Consider the following 14,434-nt stretch of genomic DNA (forward strand, 5'->3'; position numbering starts at 1 on the left):
TAACTGGAGATTTGTTTAAAATAAAGATGCCCAGCTTGGAGAGTTCCAACCTTTAAAAGTAGAATGAGGGTAAATGGGGTTCTGGCAACTGGATCCAAAGATATTTCTCTAAATTATTCTTATTCTAGTGTTTGAAAATCTCTACCATTTCTCTAGTGCACTCCACTCTCAAGTTCTTTTTTTATAACTTGGGTCAGTAAATTCTAGAGTTCTATTGCTTTCCAGATGATTAAATTATGTCTGCCTTTTCTGTCTTCAAATTTCTAGTTTCCCTCCCATCATATCTCTATTGACTTGCTGCTTGTTTAGTCGCAAAAACAAATTTTAAAAAATATGTGAAAGGGAAGAAGAGGAAAAAGACATGGGAATTCAGAACTGGGTGGGTGTCTGGGGTACCTCGGACAGCAGCTGTTTTGTGGGATTCCCAGACAGAGTGTGTAAAATCCTTGGCTTCATACAGCCTCTCTCCTTGCACCTGAGCTGTGTAGTAAGTGCACAGGATTTGGCTGCCCAGCAGTTAATGCTGTGAGATTGACACCCACACTCTATTCTTGACCCTGCCTCTCCAGCTCTTCCAAAATGTATCTTCTTTAACAGCTGACACCATCTGGAGAGCTTGGGAAACAAAAGAGCACTCAGTTTCTAATTTGATTTTACTTCTCCTAGATTTCTTTTTTTCTTTCTTTTTTCTTTTTGCTCTTAAATTGAAGCAGTTTAATATAATACATGGTATTTTAACTTGTTTCCAATCCTAAATACAAAGAATAAAGATAAGAATGGCTAGAAACTATGGTACCTGGTTTTGGTTGTTTTGTTAACAATTGACAGGAACTGATAAAATAAAAATTCTTTTAGGTCTATAAGAATGCTCTCTCTTACACAATCCATTTTTGGTCAGGGAGTCCGTGGGAATATATCACAGCTGTATAAGTGATAAGTCATGCATATATAGTTCAAGTCTCAAACTTGAACTTTGGAATTGAAAAATAACATTTGATGCAATTAAAGAAGAACAGAAAGTGCATGATTTAATCAAAGCTGGTGCATGTACTTGAAACCCCTCCAAATTCAAATAGTGGGTGCTCTAAAAGCCTTTTTTGCCAACCACTTTTTTTTTTCTCCTGTAGGACAAAATATTTCCTTTCACTCAAATCACTCAAATGTGAAATATTATCTTCAAAGCCCCAAATGGATTCATAGCTTCAAACACACTGGTAGATTCATGAACACAGATGCTCTTCAGTAGAGAATTGATATGTGAAAATCATTGAGAACAATAGAAGCAGAATTAAAGGAGCCAAGTCACTGCTATGATGAATTATTATGTGGTCTTTGAGATCATGTTTTGTGAAAACTACTTAGTGATCTGAGAAAGTGTTCATGATATAATGTAGAGAAGGTGAGATGCAAACCCTGCATAATTCCTATACTTTGTATATACACATATATCTGTATTTTGATAGTTATATGTCTAAATCTGCATAATTAATGCACTTGCTTATATGCTGTTTATAGCAAGAGCTCTCAGAGTTGCTGAATTTTGAAATACTATTCCTTCCTTCTTATGTTCTTCTGTATTCTAAATTGTATATAAATCAGAATATAATTTTTTTTTGGTACTGAAGATTGAACTCAGAGGCACTGGACCATTGAGCCACATCCCCAGCCCTATTTTGTATTTTATTTAGAGATAGTGTGGCACTGAGTTGCTTAGTGCCTCACTTTTGCTGAGGCTGGCTTTTAACATGACATCCTCCTGCCTCAGCCTCCTGAGCTGCTGGTATTAAAGGTGTGCACCATCATGCCTGGCTTCACAATATAATTTTAATATTATTTTTAAGAATCTTAACACTTTATACTGTTAGAATTTTAAATATTTTTAAATGTTATTAGAAAAAGTTTACTTTAAAAATCAAATATCAGGGGTTTAGAGTTATTATATCAATGACTAAGAATGGTTTTGGAGAAGAGCTGTGGGAACTTCTTTCCAGATTTTAATACATATATTTTAACAAAAATAAAAGAGAAGTTCTTTTGTCTCTTTGTGAGAAATTAGCATTACTGGAACAAACAGGGAAAATTATCTAATCATTCTCATTTTCAATTATGTTTCACAGTGGAAAATTTCTGTAGTTTTTCTTACATTCTAATATTAATTCAAAGCATTATGTATAATCTGTAACACATAATGCTGTGTGTATAACATACAAATATATACATACACATTGTACATCAGATGCACATGTGTGTGTATACACACATATACATATGTATATATAAAATCATTTTTCTGGTGAACATTGGTGAGATTAACTGGAACTAATGGATGTTCCCTGGCAGTTTGTCTCCATTTGCTAAAGACTGAAACATGATTAAGGCTTTACCATGTGAAATATCAAACTCAGTCAATTAACCAAAAAAGTGGATGGGGCAAAAAGTATATTTAAACAAGGTCCTGAAAATAACTTCACCATCCCTTGAGAAATTACAGATTTTTTTACCCCTATCTGTATAGCTCATAATTACATTTTGCCACAAATATGCTATTTTTTCCATTTTATGTCACTGCTTTTGGATCTGGGACTCCATTGTTTTTTGTATCAACATAATCCAGGAATATACTTATCGGCCTGCCTGGGACTGAGATTAAAAACATGACAATTACTTATCAAAAGGAGGATACTGAGGCTGCCAGAGTGAGTTATTTTTTTTGGTGGGGGGGTGTGGTACTGGGGATTAAATTTAGGGACACTAGCCCACTGAGCCACATCCTCAGTCCTGTTTTGTATTTTATTTAGAGATAGGGTCTCACTGAGTTGCTTAGCACTTTATTTCTGCTGAGGCTGGCTTTGAACTCACAATCCTCCTGCCTCAGCCTCTCAAGCTGCCAGGATTATAGTTGTGCGGACTATGCCCAGCAAGAGTGACATTTTTTAAATTTGTAAATAAAATTGTTTCATTTACTTGCTCAGCATCTTTCAATAGATGACCATTTCATTTAAAAATCTTACAATAGTCTGTGGACCACACAGAATCAAACATTTCCAGCTCACCTGTGCGTACATTGGTCATTACTCACTGTGCTCCTGTCAGGATGGCTTTCTTTATGATCTTGGAACAAGTGAGGCTGTGCCTGTCCCTAGGCCTTTACATTTGCTCTTTTTCTACCTGGAAAGTGCCTCCACTATATCTGAGGTATGGCAGGCTGCTTGTCACTCAAGTCTGAACTCAAATGTTACATCCTTAGGAAGGAGATGAATCTCTCCACTGCTTCTCTCACTACTGCATGAGCATGTCACCCTCATCATGCTATAAAATTATTTCTGTATTCACTATTTATTGGTTATCTGCCCACCACTAATACTGAAAAACCCAGAACAGAATGGACCTTGTCTGTCCTATTCACAAGGAGCAGTGTCTGACACAGAAAATGCTCCTTTGTTATTGTTATTTGTTGAGTGGGAATGAATAAAATAGATTGTCTCCAAATATAACTATGAACTTATACCATCTTTGTATATCCATCACACGAATTCTACTGAGAAGTTAACTTTCTACTTTTTTAATCTGGGCTGGTCTTGTGATTTGCCTTTGATCAAGAGTACTCAGTAGATGTGACATTTTTGCCAGTTCTAGGCCTAATCCCTAATAGATCTTATACTTTAATTATTGCTGTCTTAAGTCCTGAGCCGCCACAGAAACATCTCAAAAAATTGAATAACAGGTGGAGAAGCCAAAGATAAAAGACTGCAAAGAGAAGGCAGAGGCTAACCAGCCATCAGCCATTCTGGCTGATCCACCTTAGCACCAGACTAATGTGCAAAGCTCTCTAGGATACTGAGCTGCACGAAACCTCTGCAAACAACATCACATGGAACAGAGACAGGGTATCTCTGCCATGCATCGCCGCAAAGCAGGATCCAAAAGGATCAGTGTGTTTTAAATCGAAAGAACTCCAAGTGATTTTCTATGCAGCAAAAGATACCCGAAGTAGTCATTCCTACCAGAAACTGGGTGTTGTTGCAACAAAAATCTAAAAATAAAAGTATTGACACTGGAACCACACAGAGTAGAGACAGTTGGTAAAGTAAGAGTTGGAAGAACAGTGAAGGAAATGATATTACAAGCTAGAAAAAGATACTTGCTTTTTCAAAAGTACTAAAAAATGAGTGAGATTAGTGACTACTGTAACTTGGAACATGGAATACATTCCTGATGAACTTGTGACTTTGGCTGAGGAGGTTTTCAGGCCAAATGCCAAAGGCACTAATAGGCTTCTTTGACTTGCATATGACAGAGTAGTGTAAGAGAAATGAGCTGAAGAAGGAACTGCTTCATTTTGAAGAATTTATTAAAACTATAGTGGCCCTAGGATAATAACTCCAGTTTGTAAAAAATCCTCAAAGTAAGATATGTCCACAGGAAAAAAAAGTGGTGTTATCAGTAAAACATGACTTAAAGGTAAGCACCTAATGATGTGTTGACTGTAAGACCCCTCAATAAAACTTGAAAAGATCCAGCACCTCACACATTTCTCTTGGCGATACAAGTCTGTTGTTATATTTTCTTCTGTTAGTACATGAGGCATTTTACACAAAAATACATACATGCATAGTTTGGATCATATTTTAAATAAAGATCACAATATTTCATTGTCATCCAATAGTTACCGGACCTTGACTTTTGAGATAATTGCTGATAGGGCACATCTATTTTCATAGGATCCCTGAAACACATAAAACATCCCTCCATTCTCCCATATTAGAAAAAAAAATTAAGAACCAAATAATAAAATCCCATGGCAAAATAAGTTTTTTTTTAATTTGCTTTTAGATGTGGATGGAGCTTTATTTTATTTATTTATTTATTTATTTATTTATTTATTTATATGTGGTACTGAGAATTGAAAGCCATGTCTCACACTTGCTAGGCAAGCATTTTACCACTGAGCCACAACCTCAGCCCACATTAAGTTTTTAATTAATGTGCTTTTCTATAATTTTACCTGCATGAATGTAGTCCACATATAAACATTTTAAAAGAATACTGAAACTTATTATCTCATGAGATTCATTGTAGAGGATGCTATATATCCTATCCTATCTATTCTCTATTCTATTCTGAAGATGCTAGTGACAGGTTTCTTTCTAACGTTAGTACTAGAAATTTATTTACCCTAGATAACTCATGGTTTATTTGTTGTGGATAGTCCTCAAGTAAGTACTACTGATTTGGTTTTCTTTTTCAAAGTATAAAGTAAGACACGTGGCTCCTCTGCATGAAGGATATCTTAGTCTTGAAATTTGTTCTCTGATGTTAGTTTTGAATTCATTTTTTTAATCTTCACTTTTTTTTTCTTTCAGAGGAAATTTATGAATTTTAAAAAGCAATCTCTAATGTTTTTCTTGAAAGATAAGGTATTTTAACCAATTACTGATCTTGTCTTATTTTTTAGTTTATCATTGCAGGCTATAATTTGGATTTTAAATGTTTCCCAAAGGCTTGTGTGTTAAAGCCTTAGTTATATCAGCTTAGCTCTCCTGGGAGGGTTGGAAACTCTAAAAGGTGGGGCCTATGGCATGGTCTTCCAGTCATGCAGGCATATCTTTGATGGGGATAGTGGAACTACAGTCCCCTCCTCTTTCTTCTCTTTTGTGGCCCTTCCAGGAAGTGAGTGACTTTTCTCTGTCACCATTCCCCCCACCATAATGTGCTGCTTTACCATGAGCCATAAAATAATAGGCCAACTGATGATGGATTGAAACCTGCAAAACTGTGAACCAAAATAAACTTTTCCTCTTTTTAGGTTGGTTTCCTCCAGAATTTTGTCATAGTAATGAAAACCTAACACATCATTTAATTTGCATTTTTTTCTAAAACTTCAAGTATGTAATATTTTATTATATAAATGCACCATTAATGAATTAACCGTACTCACTTTGGGCGACAATAAATGGGTGGTCAATTTTTGCTAATATCAAAATTGTCATAAACAATTTCGCACTCAAGTTTTCTTTCATATATCTTACTCTTTTCTAGGAATGGAATTTCCTGCTTAAAAGGTCTTTAAATTATCAAAGTATTTTAGAAAAATAAAACAAATTTGGATTCTCACCATCCAGGTGTCTACCTCAGGTATATGTATCTTGTCAGCACCAAGTATTGTCATTATTTAGAACTTTGTTAATGAAACCAGTAAAAGGGTATTAAATATTTAATGAACATTTCTTGGCTTATTAGGGAGATTCTACACTTTCAGTGATGCTTCCTTCATCTCATGTTTTCAAATACCTTCTTGCTTATCTATACTGTTGAGCTGTATCTATTCACATCCTAATTCTACACTTTTTAAGATAAATAATATTTAGTGTGGTGCTGTGGTCTGAACATTTCTTCCATATAAATGCATGTGTTGGAACCTTATCATCATCCTGATGATATTAGGAACTGGGAATTTCTAGGTGATTTAATCTTGATGGTAGAGCCTTCATGAATGGTACTAGTGCCATTATCCAAGAGACTCCACAGAGCTACCTTATCCCTTCTACCATCTGAAGATTTAGAGAGAAAGTGTCATTTATGGGGCAGACAGGAGGCCCTCAGCAGACATATCATTTGCTGGTATGTCTGAACATTCTAGCCTCCACAACTGTAAGAAATGAATTTCTGGTATTTATAAGTCACTCTGTTTATGGCATTTTATTAGAGCAGCCTGAATGGATTGTAACAGTAGGCAATTTCTAACTTTTGAGTATAAAGATTATTCCTATCCACAAAATGCTAAACTGAGAATCTCTCCTAAGCAAACAACGTAAAAATTGAAAATACTTATGTGAATGTATATCTCCTACAATAATATTTATAATAATGAAAAAAGTCACAAGTAAATGTCCATTAATATTGAAGTGGTTATAAATAATATACCTGTAGAGTAAAATATTTGATTTTAGAAAAAGAGGCTTATGTAAGTTGCTACTGATAAAATGTTAAGTAAAAATATATTAGAATTAAAGGGCATTTAAAACTTTTAATATGGAAAAATTCTGCTATATAATGTTTAATAATGTCAGTTAAAAATCTTTTTTTCCTACTAAAATTTTAAAAGGAAAGAGAAGGAGGTAAATCATAAAATATTTAAAGTGATTGTTAACTTTTGGAGTTAGGGATGCTTTTTATTTTCTTTTTTTGGAATTTCCATTATTTTTGGAGTTTCACAATGCTATACTTCTCCTAGTTTCCTTCTTAATCTATACTAGATTAACACATTTATTTTAAAACATCTGTTTATACCTTTATTAAAAATAATTATTTTTAGTTACATTGCCAACAACCTAATCTCTACTTATCAGTTCTTTTAACATCCCTTACCTGAAAGAAATAAATGAAAACACCAAACAAGAGAGGAGTCCTGTTTCACAAGCTCACTTTTTCAAGTGGAAATGTTTCATTTAGTTTTAGGACCAAAGGAAAAGAACAAATAATAATGTTTTAAGAGGGTAGAAAAAAAGTATGGAAGAGAAAGACATCTAAAGTGGCACATTTTTTTACTTTGTAACTTAATAATAAGCAATCCAAACTGTGTGACCGAATAATTCATCTTTTAAATTCTTACCACACCAATTAAAGTTATGCTATAGCTTAGTGCATGCATCCTTTCAGGTAAGCCTAATTTCTCAACGAAGGACGGTTCGTACAACCTTGACACGTACCTGTCAAAAGATGGCTTCTCTCCACAATCGAAGGCATCCTGGAGCTCCTTGACAAGATTAGCTTGGCCTGGCAGGCGAAAGAGACCCTCTTCTTTCAGCCCCCTTTGTCGGATAAAGTCCACGCACTGCTCCACCAGCATTGGAGCCAGACGGTTCCCATATCTCTTCTCATAGCGGACAGTGTCTTCTAGTTTCTGTCCAAAAATACCTGGAAAAAATAAGGAATCACAGTGAATTTGAGTAATTTATCTCCTCATATTTTATTTTCTTTTAGAATTCAATATCCAGAAAAAATAGAGTAGCATGCTAGTGAGCACTGGACATTGTATTTCACATTATACAACCAAATTCATGTTTAATTCTTCAAATGGAAATGCTTTTCCTAATGCTGCTCCTTTCTGCTGTACTCCATCTGTAGCTCAAAACCAACAAAGAAATACTAAGTTCAGGATATTCACGTTGAAGTAAAAACTATAATATATGTAATTTGAATTTCAGGGTTTCTTTTTCTTTGAGGAAGGGATTTAAAAGCTAAATGGAGAAATTTTTTGAATAGTCAAATTTGATTTTGGTTACAGTTTTGTCTGTATGCTTAATTTGAATTTGTAGTTCAAACACTGTTCATTTCTCTTTTCTCTTTTTGTTTTTAATCAAGTTGTAATGCCATGACTGTAATTAAAGTGATAACACTAGAAAAAGAAAAACGGAATGTTCTGCCATATAAAATATTCCAGACAATGTTTGCTCCTTACAACATTAAGCTATTAATTTATTTGGAAGGTGATAATTAAGTTATGAAGTGGTGAATACTAAAAGTGGTGAGGTGGAGTCATGGTGGTTTGCTCTCGCAGAGGGTATGTTATCATTTACCTTGTCTGGAATTGCCAGTACATTGCAGTAATAAAGAGCAGGCAGACTTTTAGTTTCATTGCTGACTTTAAAATATCTACAAACAAGGCATTCCTTGGTGTACAACCCTGGGACTGAACAGCCTGAATATTCTACCCTTGGTATCCCATTGATAAAGAGACAATGCTTTTAAAATATATTAATATTAGGCAGTAACTTTGCAAAGATGTTCAACTTATGAGAAAAGGTGAGATGGAGGCAAATGTGTTACTTCAACTTTTCCTGATGAAATGAATATCATTAAATAGTTTTAATGATCTAAAAAGTTTCATAAAAAGCGGAGAAAAATAAATGCTATGTGTTGAAATTTGGAATCCTCCAAAATGTTTGGGAAATTATTTAACAGTCATTAGGTTAAGGATTTATAACAGCTAGAGATACTTTGCCTCTCCACCTATAAAATAATTTATTTATGGATTCAGGAATGCCAAACCATCATAGTCTAAGCAATAAAGACTTGCCACCAAAGGGAATGTTCTTAGCCTAGATAAATACAATAACAACAAACAAAATGATTCTATACCTAGTATCAATCTAGTACTATAGGAAGTCATATGTATTTCTTTTAGGAAGCAAGGTTGAGTGACCTAATTATTCAAGCACATACAAAACAGATTTTGTTTTGTAAAGGACATTTTTTTTTTAAGGAAAGCAAAGATTAGACAAGGTAAAAGCTTTATTTAGCTTAATCTGTAGACTTTAGAATAAGCAGTTCCCTGATAATGGCATATCAAACACTATTCAGTAACTCAACAGCCTCACTCCTATTTTCTTTTGGCATCTCTACTTTAGAAGGTAGAAAAATAAATAACTTCTCTTACTTCTCCTACAGTGAGGTGACGTTAAGGAATGGTGCTGCCAAGAAGTCTCAAGGTACCTTTAGGAAGCTTATTTTACTTGGGGAAAAGAAAGCCAGAATTGCCAATATCTCCTGTTTCCTGTCTTTCTTTCTTTCCTTCCTTCCTTCCTTAGTACTGAAGATTGAACCCAGGGGTGCTAAACCACTGAGCCACATCCTCAGTCCATTTTATTTTTTATTTTGAGAGGCTGAGGCTGGCTTTGAACTTGTGATCCTTCTTCCTCAGCCTCTAGTGCCATTGGGATTACAGGCATGTGGCACTGCGCCCAGCCCTGTTTTTTGTTCTTAATGAGCTAAGAGTGGGAAAAGTATAACTTGAAGAGAAATCAAGATATAGTTATCAAAAGAAAGGTAACAAATTCTGGGTGGTAATAACAACTTCTACAAAAAGCATGGCAAGTATGAGATAAAGAGGTATAAACAAGAACTTTAGGAGGACCAGGAATTAGGGCATGTTTTCTCTCCAGGGTTTGGAATCATCACTTGGATACATATATTTTTATTCAACCTTTAATTGATATGTTAAAAACTATACATATTTGTGGGGTACCTTGTGAGGACTCAAAGCAAGTACACATTGTGTTAAGGCTTAAATAAGATTAAATGTATCTATTTCCTTCAACATTTTTCACTTACTTATAGTGAAAACATTGAAAGTCCTTTATTTTAGATTTTCGAAATTTACTGTACATTACGCTTACTATAGTCATCCTACCGTACAACAGCACACCTGAACTTCTTGCTCCTAGCTAACTGTAACATTGCAGGTATTGATTAACCTCTCTTCATCCTTCTGGTATAAACCATTCTATTCTCAACTTCCATGAGATCAACTCCTTTAGATTCCACTTGTGTGATCACGGGGTACTTGTTTATCTGTGTCCTGCTTATTTCATTTAACATAACAATCTCGACTTTAATGCATGTTGTCAAGGAAAGGATTTCATTCTTTTTATTGCTAAGAAGTATTCTGTGGTATATATTTACTACATTTTCTTTATCCATTCATTGGTCCATGTATGCTTAGTTTATTTCCATTTCTTGGCTATTGTTTACAATGCTGCAGTAAACATGGAAGTACAGATGTCTCCTCAGCAAACTGATTTCATTTCCTCTGAGTATATATATATATACCAGCAGAGGGAATGGGGGATTATGTGGTAATTTGATTTTTTATTTTTTGAGGCACCTACTTATTGTTTTCCATAATGGCTGTACTAATTTACATTCCCACTGCCAGTGTACAAGGGTTTCCCTTTTCTCCATGTCCTCTTGTTATCTTTTGTCTTTTTGATGATAGCCATTCTTACTGAAGTGTAGTGTCTCACTGTGGTTTTGATTTGCATTTTCCAGATGACTAGTGATGTAAAGCATTTTATCACATACATGTTGGTAATTTGTATGTCTTCTCCTTAGAAATGTCCATTTGTGTCTATTGCCAAATTTTTAATCAGATTTTTTTTCTATTGAGTTATCGGGGTTCCTTATATATTCTAGATATTAATATCTTTTCAAATATATAGTCAAATTGCAAATTTGCAAGTATTTTCTTCTATATTCTATAGGCTGTCTCTTCACTCTAATTCCCTTTGCTGTGCAGGAACATTTTAGCTTGATGTAATCCCATTTATCTATTTTGCATTGTGGATCTTGTGCTTTTGAGGTCTTATCCAAAAAAATTCTTGCCTATTCCACTGCCCTAAAATGTTTCCCCCATGTTTTTTTCTTGAAGTTTGATAATTTTGGGCCTCACATTTAAGTCTTCAAACTAATTTAATTTCATTTTTGTAGCTGATAAAAGATACGGTCTAGTTTCATCCTTTTGCATACAGATATCCAATTTTCCCAGTCCTCTTTATTTAAAAGATTGTCCTTTCTCCAACGCAAGTTCTTAGCATCAAAAATCAGTTGGCTATAGACGTGAGGAATGATTCCTAGGCTCTCTATTGAACTTTGGTGTCTGTTTTATCCCAATACCATGCTGTATTGATTATTATAGCTATCTAGTATATTTTGAAGTCCTTTTTTCAATTATAACTGTCACTTTCTAGTAATTTATAATATTAGTAAATTCTTAAAATGGGTAAAATAGTTACCTTTCTTATTCTTTTAAAAATGAGAATAGTTAAGCTCTACCTAGTTATGCCAGGAATGCCACCAGGAGTTCACCTGCATTTCTCTCAGGTAAAATTCACAGCATCCCATGAGTTCACAGTACCTTTACTATAATTTCATATCCAAGGAGCTTGAACTAGGAAACACACAGCTAGTAACTGGAGGGGCCAAGATTTGCTCATGGTGGTGGGATTTCAGAATCACACTGTAGTTACATAACAGCATAATGGCTGAAGACAGTGATGGAGGAAGAAACCTGCCACTTTCTAACTTTCTGATCTCAGCCCCTCCCCTCACTATGCTGAGAAAATGTGAATTGTGGGAAAGATCAGAAGAAAAAAATGGAGAAGGAAAAAATCTGTGGCACTTCTGTGAGCATGCTGCCCAAGGGAACAATTTACTTATGTAAAGCTGATGCCTGTTTAGCAATAGTATATAAGAAAGGTAAAACATGTAGAGATTTTGCACATATGTTTAGAAATTCCCATGGAAAATTATAGCTTTCTTCTGTAGGATTGGTCTTGCAAAAAATTAGTAAGGACTTTTAAGAGGTGTGTACTCCCAATTCTGAGGCCTTGCAAATAGAATGTGCCCAGAGTGTCTGGCTGGCAGTGGTAGGTATGGGTCAACCTCCTCCATAAGAATATCCTTTGTGAGGAAAGTTATTAATGGAGAAAAATGATTTTAAAAACACTCTATTTAAAATTTTATTTGAAGGAGCAGTGAAATTTCAAATTTTAAAATGAACAGAAGAGCCCAAAGGTCCTATGCTATCCCTAACTAGCAGCATGGGGAAAGGACACATTGATCAGTAGATTATTAGCAAAATTATTCCCTGTGGTGTTGGTCATGCAAACAATCAAATTATGCCCATCTATCTTCCTGGTGAGGTTTCACACTCCCTGACAGTACTGTCCCTGGAATTTCTGGGTGACAAAGGTATGGCATGCATACTTCCCCTAAAAGCACATGGTGCCATAAAACATCAGCCAGGAAGTGACTTTTTGCTGGACTGAAAAAGTAAATCACCCAGGTGAATTTATTATACATGTGGGAAGCTCTTTCATCTGGAGTGTGTGAGACAAATTCCTAACATCTTCAGGATCTGTGAGACTTCTTCTTAACATATGATTCATGCACCCAATAGCTTGGGGCAGCCTGTCAGGTTAGAGAGTGTGATCAGATTAATATATCCAAATTCCATCCTTTCTAAAAATAAATAAACAAATACAAAGCCAAATGTTCTTGGACACTCCATGCCCTGTAGGTACATAACAATACTCTTTGCTCCTTGATTCCTAGTTAAGCATAACTCTGGCTCCGTGTCACCATTTTCTATCCATTTGTAATCTATTATTATTTGACTGATTCTGTCATTCCACTAAGTGGCATTTTCTGACCATCACCAACAACTTCCTAATGGCCATATCACTGACAACCATGTTTGTGTTTTTTATTACTTTATGCCTCACTTCCCCTAAAACTCTCAATCTCACTCTTATTTCTGACACTTCCTATTTACATAGTTCTTGCTTCTTAGAAGATCCCAGTCTCTTGCTTAATGATGAGACCTAACACCTTTTCCTAGTTTAAGGATCACCTAAATTCTCTCCCCAGCCTTATTTTCACTTCACCTGTACAATTTCTCTCCTGAACTCATTGAATCTCACAGCATATAAATTGTTCCCAGATTTGTATCTTAATTTGGGCTATTGTTATAATTTCTAACATTAGATTTCTAAATGTACATTAAACATTTCAAAAAGGACATAATCAAAACATTCTCATACATCAATGTTTTAAAACAAGCCAAGTCATTTATTCTTTAAAATCTTTTCTAATTCCTGAAGTCTTAATGTTGGTTATTGGTACCAACTGTCCACACACATCATTGCATTGCCATCTGAGAGTCAACCTAGATTCTTCTTCCTTTCATGCCATTTATATAACCATACTGTGTTAGTCAGCTTTTCACCACTGTGACCAAAAGATCTGATCAGAACAATTTTAGGGGAGGAAAACTTCATTTGAGGACTTATGGTTTCAGAGTTCTCAGTTTCATTCTTCAGGGTCCGAGGTGAGACAGAACATCATGCCAGAAGAGTGTGGCAGAAGGAAGCAGCTCACAGGGTGATCAGAAATCAGAGAGAAAGAGAGAAAGAGAGAAAGAGAGAGAGAGAGAGAGAGAGAGAGAGAGAGAGAGAGACTCTCTCCACTCTCTAGATACAAAATATATACCCAAGAGCCATGCCCCCAGTGGACCACTTCCTCCAGCCACACCTCACCTGCCTCCCATCAGGGATCAATTCACTGATTCGGTTAAGGCAATAACCCAATCATATCCCTTCTAAATCTTCTTGCATTGCCTCACATGTGAGTTTTGGGGACTCCAGATCTAAATCGTAACAGTTACCTACGAACTCCTGGCTGCTGCCTAAGTGATTAGATGATATTTTTTATATGAGTTTTTGAAGAACAGATATCTCAACCCAGAAAAATGCTGCCACACTGGCCTATCTTTGCAACCAAACTCTTTTTCATGAGATAAAGTTGCCATAATCTGATTTTGGCCATTAAATCAAGAAATGTTTAGGTAGCACCTGTTGTATGCCAAGTACTGTGCCATATCCACTCTCATTTTTGCTGTATCCTCACAAACAACAGGTTCTCAAACTATACTGAACTATTTGTTGTTTTCTAAATAGAGCAGATTATGTCTTAATGTCCTGTTGGTGTAGGTAGCTCCTGCCTTCATGAATCAGACTAGGAAACCTCATCCTGCTAGCTCCAACTTACAACATCTCCTGGTGTCAAGTCCTTACTGACAATCCCTCCATCCCCA

General features: G+C 35.3%; 1 protein-coding gene across 5 annotated transcripts in view; it reads right to left on the minus strand.

Moving 5' to 3' along the window:
* Window positions 1-14,434, minus strand: part of Arhgap24 (Rho GTPase activating protein 24) — a 486,377-nt gene that overhangs the window by 49,038 nt on the left and 422,905 nt on the right. For all 5 annotated transcript variants that reach the window (XM_048784717.1, XM_048784718.1, XM_015499205.2 and 2 more), the window contains one exon: window positions 7,710-7,917. In XM_048784717.1, the coding sequence (XP_048640674.1) occupies window positions 7,710-7,917 (208 nt within the window). The remainder of the gene's footprint in view (window positions 1-7,709; window positions 7,918-14,434) is intronic.

Source organism: Marmota marmota, unplaced genomic scaffold, assembly GCF_001458135.2.
Source record: "Marmota marmota marmota unplaced genomic scaffold, marMar, whole genome shotgun sequence".
NCBI lineage: Eukaryota > Metazoa > Chordata > Mammalia > Rodentia > Sciuridae > Marmota > Marmota marmota.